Raw genomic sequence first — 11,689 nt, 5'->3', positions numbered from 1 at the left:
TTGTGAAATGTAGACAGCAGAAAACAAGGGGGAAATAGAGCTCCTAGCCCCAACATGAAACACTACCACTGCTACCATATAACTATTTAGTGAGCATTTGCCCAGAGCACAAACTCTGGGACCAGCCTTACCTTATTTGACATTTCATCTATGCTACTTTGCAGTTATGAATTGGGTTGAGTTGCTCAACCTGCTCCTTGACTCAGTTTCCTCATCTCTAGAATGGGGTTAATGGTTATCTCTCTAATAGAGTTGTTGTAAGGATTAAATAAATCAATATATGTAGAACTTTTAGAATAGGGACTGTGCATCCTAAACACTGTATTCACTATGACTTTCCTCTTCTACTGCCAACTCCTGTTACTAAAACCTGTTACCAGGAATCCTGCTTAACTCTAAGCATTTATTAAACTCTTTCCATCCAGTCCTGCATAGCTTCTGTACTTTCTTAGTATCCAAAATTATTAAATAGATTTTTATGTTTTAAATTAGCATTATAGCGTAATATCATTTAATCATTAGTACTACTTTTGGGTGGTGCAATGAATTGAATCTAGGGCATCACATATGCTAGGCAAACGCTCAACTGCTAAGCTATAGTCAACTTATTAGTATAATTTTAGGGATAGGTAATGCTATTTCTTGATGTTACTATTTATCCTGGTATAAAATGATGATCAAATTTGGATATATGGATTTTATCAGTAATATGCAAAAAAAATTATGCATGTGACTGTGTAGTACAAACTGTAGCTATGGAAGCCAGATGTGGGCCCCATATCTCCATAACTGGGGTCCTGGGAAAAGCAAGCAGTGCTCTTAACTGCTGAGCTATTTCTCAAAACTCAGCAACATCTTTTTAAAGGGCAAAGTCTTCCCCTGAAGAGGTATTCTGAAATCCCACATTCCTAGCGGTATTTTCAGTTAGAAGATTCACTCATGCTTTCTTCTCTCATCCAGCACTCTCTGCATCTCTGTAGAGTGTAGGAGTGAAACGCTGGGAAGTAACACTGAATAAAGGCACTTTCCTGAAGGACTCTGTTATGGGATGTAGAGGAAACACTGGGAAAGACTGATAAAACTGAAATTTAAACTGATGATCAGTTATTTTCAGGGTATGAAGGCTGTGGGATAAAGTACTCTGGGCAAGAGTTGAAAATAATTAAAATCAGAGGTTGACAATAGCTCTATTATGTACATAAGTATTGTAACATTACCTATAAATAAATGTAAAATGCGTGATGGAAGGAGGAAGAATGGGAACTATGGCTGACCATGCTGCTCGGAACTAGAACTGAAACTCAAGTTTGTAATTTCATAGGTAGGAAAAAGGGAACTAACTATACAAGGTTTTTTTTTTAAAATATTTATTCATTATGTATACAGTGGTCTGCCTGCATGTGTGCATGTAAGCCTGCAGGCCTAAAGAGGGTGCCGGATCTCATTACAGATGGCATGAGCCACCACGTGGTTGCTGGGAATTGGCCTCAGGACCTCCAAAGGAACAACCAGTGCTCTTAACCTCTGAGCCATCTCTCCAGCCCCTATACAAGGTTTTGTTTAATAAATTAGTTCAGGAAGACAAAGACAAGTGAAACAAAAGACAGGAAAAGGGTTAGACTATAACAGTGAGAGGCTGGTATGAAAGTTAATTAATATCTGATGAAGCCAGGACCCTTCAGCCAATGGCCTTTAAGATACTGGCCCAGGGATCTCCAGCTGGAGTGAGGAGGCTGGGCCTTGGTGACAGCGGCCTGCCCTTGTCATCTACTGTTGCAGTAGGAAAGATTTCCACACTAGCCCAGAATGAAATATAATAAAGGCTTGCTTATTAGGGGGTAAACTCACAGAAAGAGGAGTGATTGCAGTCCTCTGCAAGCTCCAAGAACTGGAACTGAAGCCAGCAGCCAAGGGGCCCACACACGCTTTTACATCTGGATTTAAGAACATGAGACCACGCCAATATCTTAAAGGCTATTGGCTGAAGGGGTTCCCACAGCAGGTGTACGCCTGGATTTGGGAGTTAGAGGCAGACTTACAGTGAGCTTAAGGCCAGTCTAGGCCACAGAGGTCATCCAGGAACACATCCAGGAACAGGGAGACCCTACCTCAGACAGAACAAAGAGCAAACACACGTGGGTGGGGGAAACCAAGTTAAAAAAAAACAACTCAACTATTTGAATGAAAGGCCAAATTCAAATGATTTGAAGATGTGAAAATACTCACTTGGATGGGGAGTGTGATGGCAAAGAAAAGCAGAAGACTTGACGATTTCTAGCTTTGGATGAGAGCAGATGACATTAAGAGTCAAAACACAGAACCAAAGCGAGTCAGGAGAGGGGAAGAAGGAATAGGCTGTCTAGACATGCTGTGCTAAGCCACTGAAATAGGCTGAGAAATTGGCAGTTGGAAACTTGGGTCTGGAGCCTGGGCTAAAGTTGGAAGTGGAAATGCTAGCTCTGTGACAGAACAGTGGAAACTATGGGAGACGAGGTCGTCTGGCTAAAGAAATAGGGACCCAAAAGAGAAACCCCCAGAAGTTTAAGGAGTGGACAGAAAGGGGAGCATTAAGAGAATGATAAAGAACAGTAGTAACCAAGAAAGATAAGCAGAGGAACTTACGGGAAGAGGTGGCTAACTACATCCACTGACTGGTACAGGAAGGTGGCCAAACTCAGAACATACCAGCGATGGGCAACTGTGACCTTACCTAACAGTGACCTTAGGAAAAGCAGAGTGAAGCTGGCGTGAGTGGGCAGCAGTTAGGGGCAGGGATACCCAACTCTGCAAGTCTGCTAGTTGTAAATGGCATCTATGAGGGTCTAGCATCTTCACAGTGCAGATCTGTGCTTTCTGTACAGAAGCAACAAGTCTTGACTGGTAGTTTATGAACAGCATGGGTGTATTTCAAAACTTGGGAATAATAAAAAAAATAAGTTAAAGATTCTATCCATCTAATACACACACACACACTTAACTATTTTGCCCTAGGTCTTAGACTAGAACACACCCTTAGAAGAGGGTAAGAATCACAACTTGGCCTTTAACTGGGTTTACCATGAAAGCTGTGAGCAAGCATTTACAGCACAGTCATGTCCACATGCTTTGACCACAAATGAGGTTCAGATATGATATGGTCCCAAAAGGTCCCATCTCTTAGTGACATCATAAACAGCTTCTACATGTTAGTATTTGCAGAGTACAACTGCCCGAGGTCACATTTCTCAGAATCCATGCCTGACAAGTCACAGATGGCTGGAAATAAAGACGCCAGTGGGTGAGTTTAGCTGCTTACTTCCTCTGCAAATCACAGTTAGCTGGCCTTAGGCTTCTAGTGACTTAAATGTCAGGAAAGCATAGGATCTTGGCCCCTGCCATTTGCTTAAAAAGACCTGGATATGTCAGCACCAGAACTGATCTCTTGGCCATGAAACTCTGGTCACAGCTGCAGGGTACTCCTGCTGTCCCATTTACACTCACCCAGGGCCTTTTATGGCAGACCTGGCTGTTAGGGGATAGAAAGCAAGACAAAGGGCACAAGTAGATTTTCCTTTACTGTGTTTGTTTGCCATTACCATTGCTGCTCCTCTGCAGTCCAAGACTTCTTTATAACTTTTCTAAAAGCAAAGCAAAGAGACCCCCCTCCCCCCTTAACTCAACAGCCTCTTGTGTGTGGTGTGTATGTGCAGTGTATAAGGGTATACATCTCTGCACGTACATAGAGGTCAGAGGGCATCAGATTCCTCCTTTAGCAATCTCTGCTTTACTTTTCTGAGGTAGGATGTCCCCCAGAAAGTCAGCAAGTCCCTGTAATCCTCTAGTCTCTGCCTCAACCCGGGCTGACATACGCTTGGGACCATAGTGGATCCTGGGACCTGAACTCATGGTTGTGTAGTGATGCTTTTGACCACTGAACCACCTGTCTAGCTCCCCAGCTAATACCCTTCCAGTCCTGTGACTCTAACTATAAGGATACCTTATGTAATTAATGGCAGCAAGGGATCTGATCTTCAGGGACTCTTATCAGGGAATGCCCAAGTAAACTTTCAAGATTTACTGCACTCAAATCTTTACTTTGAGTAGCCATTTTGAGATGCATTGTGAGAGATGGTTATTCTGTATAAATACAGGGTAGAACAACAGTGACACCATAGGGCAGAGGTTCTCAAAATGCAGACTGCGGTCCCTTTAACAAACATCGGTCTTGGAAAATATTTACATTACGATTCTAAACAGTAGCAAAATTACAGTTATGAAGCAGCAACGAAAATAAGTTTATGGTTGAGAGTTACCACAACTTGAGGAACTGTATTAAAGGGTCACAGCATTAGGAAGGCTGAGAACCACTGGTCTAGAGACTAATGATAATATTGTGTGGATTTGAGATTTTAATATAAAACTCACTCATGAGGTCCTAAGTTCAGTTCCTAATACCAAAGAACAAAGTTTCATAATAAAAAGCCAGTCATCAAATGTAACCTTGATACCTTAAGCGTGTTTTAGCACACTGGAAACTCTACAATACTACTTCAAATTTGGCTGCCTCAATTTCTTAATGTTCTGTGCATTTTAAAGAGGGACTTAAGAAAGCAGCAGACCATTTCCATAGTCCCTTGGGTCTTCTTGCCAGTCTCTCGCTAAGGAAGCATCTGTCATACTGGACAAATAGCAACTGAAGCTGGCATAAGAGACGATGACTCGGGCGCCTCTCAAGTCAGGCAGGTGGGGACAGTGATGACAAATCCTTCCCTGACCCTAAGTCATGGAACAAAAATCTGGAAGGAATACAGGTAAGTCAGTGGTCTGAATGTTTTTGCCAATGAAAATAACAAGGTTGCAGCTCAGAAATAGTCTGTTTTAAGAAAACATGGCCAACTCCTCACTGCCTAGAAAACCAAGCAGTTCTTTACAGTCTAGCATGAAAATGTATTTTTTCTATTTTTCATAGAACTGAACATCTATGACCAAAATGTAAACAAGGTAAATTTTAATATTTTGATTATTCATTCAATGATATCAATAGTGTCAGTTTCTCTGGTCTCTTGACTTTACTGTATAGCTAACTATACATCTACTTCTATATATCTAGGTAACCTTTAGGTTATTTTGGCAACTTTGGTTTGGTTGCTGGTGACAAGGCCCTAAACTGTCACCCGATACAGAAGTAGAAAGCAGCATTGGATTTTTTCCCCTTGTTCTTGGGTTTTGCTAGTCTTAGAAATTTGAAAATGACAATGAGGATTTTTGAATATATCTAAAAATTTAAAAAGTTACCAATAACAAAGATAATGGCTTATGTTCCATTTACTAGTGTTAACACTGAAGACCCCCTCATGATCCCACAGGGGTAACTAGAGGTGAGCTGTTCAACCAATGGTCATCTTATGTAGACACACATCGCTCTGATGAACTTCCTCCCACTACAGTATGGAGACAATCTTATGGTTGTCTGAGGTGTTGCAGCACGTCTACCGATAGTCCCAACTGTTTCACTAAGTTGGTCGTCTGTTCCAGAATCCAACTGAGGCTTGGTTTTTCCAAATGCGCGTGCTCCTGTGTTCTGCAACAGTCTGAAGGGGAACAATCTTTCCCACTAGGACTCTTGTCGGAGCTTTTGTTAAACTCAGCACTATTTTCACAGAGTCTTTCATCTTTAGCTTCATCAATCTTTTTCTCAGCTGGAGCTACATGACAAAGGTCCATATCCTCAATGGAGTTCAATAAATCTGTAACTTGGGGCTGTGGAGTGACTGATTGCAGACGTTTAAGCACACACTCTTCACACTGGCCGACTGCATCCAGAAGATTATTTATTTTACTGATCAAAGTTGAACTATTACTGTGAAGGTGACACCAGGACAGCAAAGCACTGAGCGAAAATATAAACAAGAGTTAAACAGGAAAAATTCAAATAGTCACAGGCATTTAGAACTCTAGGCCCTACATGTTTTCCTTCTAGACAACACCATGCAGAAATAGATTAGCAATAATAATGCATGTCAAAATCAGGAAAGTAACAATGTAAATAACACAAAAAGAACAAACAAAGCATCTTTTAATACAAGTTAACCAAGACTTAATCATATAAACTGTTTATAAATCATACCCCTTTCACAGCTCCATACCAATTTTTTTATTTTATATTTTCCCAGACCGTATAACTTCTATGCAAGAAGATATAATTTACATAAAGCCAGAAAAACCAGTTCCTTCTTTTCTTTCCTTTTAAAAAAAGAAAACCTAGGCTTGTTAAACTATTAGAAAGACAAAATATTATCAAGAGGAATACTTTAAAGACTGTCACGAGGCGGTGTCAATGACATCTCCAGTCAGTGTTTATTTCTTAGGAGTGCTCAGTATTTAATGGAGGCATCAAGCATACTTAAACTTTTCAAATTACCTTAGTGTTCCCCTGAGTAGTCCATAGTTTATAATGACTTCCGCCCCTTCTTTATATCCTTGATTGAAGCCCTGTTGAAGAGTAACTGCTTTGCCGGCATCTACTCCATCTTTGTAACCTTCCTAAAGACAAGAAACTGATTGTAACTGACACCAAGTCTATCTTTTCTAGAGGAGCACAAAGCACAGAATCCGTTCTGAAAATAGATTTAGCAGGTTTGTATTACTTTAACTGAATATGATACGGCGGAGGCACAAATCCAAAGCAGAAGGTTTCTTCTAAAACCCTACTATTGGTCTGCCCTTCCTGATCACATTTGTTTCCAGCCTGGCCTGGAATTCCTAATCCTACTCCTCATCCTCCTAAGTGATGACAGGCATGTGCCTCGACGCCACATCCTCAGCTCACTTTGGAATCCAGGGCTGCCTGGTAAAGGTTAAACACCAGGTGTTAGGTTCTTTTTAATAACTGTTAGCAAGGTCTTCACAGGGAACTCCATGTCTGGTCTTGGTAACTTACTAGAACAGGGCAGTTAAGGAGGCTGGCCAGGCCGGAGAAGAGGAAACTATTTTAGGAACAGCAGAGAGGAAGTCTGAACTTAGAAATCTAATCTGAATGAGGCATAGAGATTTTGTCCTCTTATAATTGGTCTAGCCCCAGACTCCCAAGGCATTTTTATAATGATATCATGGCTGTTGGACTCAACAAATATCTCGCTGGAACATTGTTAGGGAGATCATCACAACTGCAGCTTTAAAAGGACAATTAAATGGCTGGTAAATATATTAGGTGGGCACAGTTCTTTTTGCCTTTTACTTTTTAATTAATTAATTATATTATTATTATTATTTGCGGGGGCGAGGGGCGTTGCGTACCATAACTTGAGTGTGAAGGTCGGAAGGTAACTTCCAGGAGCCTATTCTGTCCTTCCAGGATGTGGGTTCCAGGGATGGAACTCAGGTCATTATACTCTGGAATCCACCTCTCTGTGGACGCAGATCTGACCAGTTCTCAACCAGAACTAAGCTGATTCTACCCAGATATTATTAAGCAAGTTTCAATGAATGGTGAGAGAGAGATCCGGAATGAATGATACATTTAAAGTAAAACTGAAACAATATCTCCTTCTCTACTTTCCCGTGCTGTGACAACATTCTTAGGCTCACCAAGCCTTAGTAACACCACGCCTCACTTCGGACTCTCCACCCAGTGAAAAACATCTGTGAATATGAGTTTTCTGATAGCCTTAGTCTAGTCGGTGTGTTTCTCCCCTTTAGCTATTTCCCTCCCCAAACACCGAACTCTGGAAAAAGTTCACTTCAGTCCGTCAGTTCCCTGCTCCAAACTCAGCCGGGGCTCTCAAAGAACGCGTGTTTAAAGGTTATCAACCTTTAACCAAGTAACAAGCTGGGAGAAAGACGGGGCGGCCTTGGGGTCGCAGAGAGAGAGCTGTCCCCCTGGTCCAGGCCTCCTCCCGCGTGTCCCGCCCCCCGCGAGCCCTATGCCCCCGTGGGAATCCCACGCCCCTCGCGTCCACGTCCCCCGCCCATTTACTTGGATTCGTCTCCGCATATGTCCCTGCCATTCACGCTGCACTAACAGAGTCTCGTCCGCTTCCTCATCAAACACATCCTGATCTCCAGGGCTCGGGACCTCGGGAACCGCTCGAACCCAAGACATCTCCGAAGAAACCACGAGCCCCAGAGGCCCGGAGGCCCGGAAGCGGCCGCAAGTGCTTCCGGCCTGGGGGCGGAGCGAAAGGGTAGGTGTGGAACGAAGCGGCGCCTGCGTCTGGTCCCGCAGCCCTGCGACTGGGGAATGCCGCTGTCTCCTCCCTCGCGTTTTAGTCCGGCGGCAGAATGGGGTGGGGTGGGTGTTGGGAGCTAAGACCCACCATCCCAGGACTGAGACTCAGTTTCTGCGTGTGCTGAAGGCCTTGGCCACCAGCGGGCAACCGAGGACATTGGACTATGAAAGCTGATTCCGCGGTCAATTTGAGATTAAGTAATGTGAACACTTTTGTAAAACCAGCGTCCATTGTCAGTTGCCCTCTCAACCTTTCCGCTCTTGCTCTGCGAGCTTGAGAGTTTAGGAATTTGGCTTCTGGCCCAGAGTGCATGTTGAAGAACTGGACACCAGCGTTCTTGTTTTGTTCTTTGTATGAGAAATATGAGTCATATGATAATTTTTCTGAAAAGTTTTCTGAAATACCTGTTTTTTTTGTATTAGACATCATTTTAGGCCTTTGAGGGACTGCACACCATAAGCAGTAAAACAATAATAAAAGTTTTCTCCCCGAGTTCTCAGGCCCCGTGGACTTCCTATTAGTGTAGAAATGGCAGTTGACCAACAGTAATATATAAGTAATTCATAGTTTGCAGATGTAAATGATATGAAAAAGTACTACTGTGGGAGAAGACAGGTTACTATTTTAGTTTATTTTATATTTTTGTGCTGGGGATTGAACCCCAAGCCTTGCAAATATGGAACACGTGCTCTGTCAATAAGCTATTCCCTGCAGCCCCAAAGTTACTATATTACATTTTCAGGGAGAATTTGCATTCTGTAAATATGTGTATAAAAGCAAATATAAAATGTTAATGTGTGATTATATAGCTATTAATTAGACAAAATGGTATGAAGGGAAGCAATAGTGATAGTGATTGAAATGAATAAAATAGAAATGTTGTACCCAGATCACGACCCCCAGAGAGAGACCCCCAGAGAGAGACCACCAGAGACCCCAGAGAGAGACCCCCAGAGAGAGACCCCCAGAGAGAGACCACCAGAGAGGCCCAGACTATAATAAGCAAGGTTTAATCAGCATAATACAAACATGTTTGGAACTCATCTCCATCCCCCTTACAACAAGGTAGAGAGGAGCTGTATCTCCTTTGTGGGGTAAGCTTTTAAAGGCATAACTACATAGAGAATCTTTGAAGATGCTTTGGCATGGGTACAAGGACTTTTGCTCCCCCCATTCTGTTAAGTCAGCTTTTTCCTTTTTTTTAGAGCAAGGCCTCTGTTTCTGAGTTAGGCCATCTTTATTAGCCTGTACCAGGTGGCTGGCTGGGCTGAGCTAAGTGACCTTGTGCTCAGAATCTCCTGGGTGGGAGGGGGGAAGGCCACTATCTTCCTGGGGAAACATTCTGCTAGAAAATTTCTTCTTGCCCCTTTGAGACTAAGGGGTGAGGGTCCCGCAAAAAACGCAAAAGTCCTGATGGTGAGTTGGCTCAGTAGGCACTTGCCCTCAAGCCTGAGGAACCGGACCTATGTGATGGAAGGAGAGAACTAACTCCTGAAAGTTGTCTTCTGACCTCCACATATGTACTGTGGTGTGTGTGTGTGTGTGCGCGCGCGCGCATGCACACACACACACACACACACACACACAGAGTATGTAAATAAATGCAATAAAAAAAACAACACTGGCATATTAAACCCTATAAAAGCCTGGGGCTGGAGAGATGGCCCAGCAGTTAATGCTTGCGACTCTTCGGGAGGATGCTAGCTTAGGTTTGAGCATCCACAGAGAGTGGACGGCTCACAACCACCTGTAACTACAGCTCCAGGGATTCTGAAGCCCTCTTCTAGCCTCCAAAGGTACTTGCAAACACACATACACACATGCATACAAACACATATATGTATAAATAAAAATAAATCTTAAAATATAAAAAGAAAGCAAATAACCTCTGTGTTTTTCTCATTATAAAAGATAACTATTAAACAAGACAAGAATTAGGAAGTAACCATCAATGCAGATGAAAAGCACAATAAATTCAAACTCAAGAGCAGCACATGTAGTGTTTTAAGACAAGCTCTCAGTAAACTGGAAATGTAGCAGAGGATGGGGAGGATTTTCCATCTCTAACTCCTGAGCGCTAGGTGTACAGGTGTGCATCACCACGCCCAGTTCTGTGGTGCTGGGGATTGGACGCAAGGCCTCCAGCATGCGCTCTACCAGCTGAGCTGCTTCTCCAGACCCTTATGTGAGTATCTGCTCCATAAAAGGTGAACTGTCTGAGCCTTGGCTCAGTCATTAAAATGATTGCTTTGCGGGGATAAAAGTATGAATTAGAGCCCAGAACCCACATACAAAAGTCAGGTATTGTAATTGTATCTGTAATTCCAGATCTCGGGAAGCGAAGACAAATGGAATCGTGAGGCTTTTGACCAGCCAGAATAGTTTAATTGGCTAGCTACTCCTGTCCCCCTCACTCATATGTCAGAGCACCTGAATATTCATAAGAGTGCATATGTGTGTACACTCCCACACACATTGTCTTATCAGAAGTTATTTTAAAATTATTCCATGTTATCACAGGCAATGTTGCAATTTATTAAAGATGAAAGCAAATATTTATACTAATGTATTCAACATCTTTACTTATTTTTCCATAAATGATTAAACCTTAGCTGTATTACTTGATACTGCAGGAAATGTAGCATCTTCAGTGTCTTTCAAGTTTTACTGACATTTTGATTTAACTGTTGTCAATGTTGGTAATGCCACTTCAGACAAAATGTTAGAAGTATGTCTAGAGCTATTTCCAAAGTTGTTGGAAATTTTGCCCTCATCCTAAAGCAAAATTCATTTATCAGTTTTCATGAAATGCCTCTGTGGCTCAAATAGCTATTTCAAAATCAAACATTTTAATACAGTGTAGTCTGAAGATAGACTAGTTGATACCTACATGCTAAGAAATGAGGGTAGGGAGTATTAAAGGTTGTTTTTGTTGTATTTCTATAGAAGCAGAAAGCGGTATGTATAGTAAAAACACTTCAGTGTCTGGCATCCAATAGTCTTGATTCTGGTCCCAGGTGTTTGAGGCAGTGTTCAGTGGCGCTGCGTGGCATGGTGACTTGTATGGTACACAGTGTGTTTGCTGTGTGTTCAGATCAAAGCTGCAGTGAACCTGAACAATACAGCACGAGCAGATGCTGCCAGAACACCTGTGACTCCTTACACATTTGGAGTTTTGATTGTTGTGTGTTCAGAGACCTTTCACTGTTGCTAATGCTTCCATGACTCAGTTTCAATTACGTGATCTCCTGATTAAAGAAGATCTTATGTGTGTGTGTGTGTGTAAATGCACATGAATCTATGCAGCATATCTCTATGTAATGTGTGTGCAGGTATTTGTGTACATATGTGTCATATGCGGGTGAGTGCAGGCTGGGGGTTAATATCTGATGCCTTCCTTAATCACTCTTCACCTTATCTTTTAAGACACAGTTTCTCATGAATGGGGTAGACTGGTTGGTCAGCGAGCACCAGGGATCTGC

The 11,689-nt window shown here is 42.4% G+C and overlaps 1 protein-coding gene across 2 annotated transcripts; it reads right to left on the bottom strand.

Annotated features, from left to right (window-relative positions):
* Positions 1-3,160: 3,160 nt before the first annotated feature.
* Yae1 (YAE1 maturation factor of ABCE1) lies at positions 3,161-8,128 on the bottom strand. 2 transcript variants are annotated; one of them, XM_075970148.1, is made up of 3 exons: positions 7,955-8,128; positions 6,401-6,522; positions 3,161-5,869 (listed from the first exon to the last, which is right to left on the bottom strand). In XM_075970148.1, exons 1-3 carry the CDS (start codon positions 8,078-8,080, stop codon positions 5,440-5,442), a joined length of 678 nt encoding a protein of 225 aa, XP_075826263.1. In that variant the 5' UTR covers positions 8,081-8,128; the 3' UTR covers positions 3,161-5,439. The 2 variants fall into 2 exon arrangements, with proteins under 2 accessions (XP_075826263.1, XP_075826264.1); XM_075970149.1 differs by lacking the exon at positions 7,955-8,128 and adding an exon at positions 7,276-7,833.
* Positions 8,129-11,689: the final 3,561 nt, after the last annotated feature.

Source organism: Microtus pennsylvanicus, chromosome 4, assembly GCF_037038515.1.
Source record: "Microtus pennsylvanicus isolate mMicPen1 chromosome 4, mMicPen1.hap1, whole genome shotgun sequence".
In the NCBI taxonomy this organism is placed as follows: domain Eukaryota; kingdom Metazoa; phylum Chordata; class Mammalia; order Rodentia; family Cricetidae; genus Microtus; species Microtus pennsylvanicus.
The sequence above is the reverse complement of the archived record's forward strand: the minus strand, read 5'-3'. Positions and strand labels throughout refer to the sequence as shown.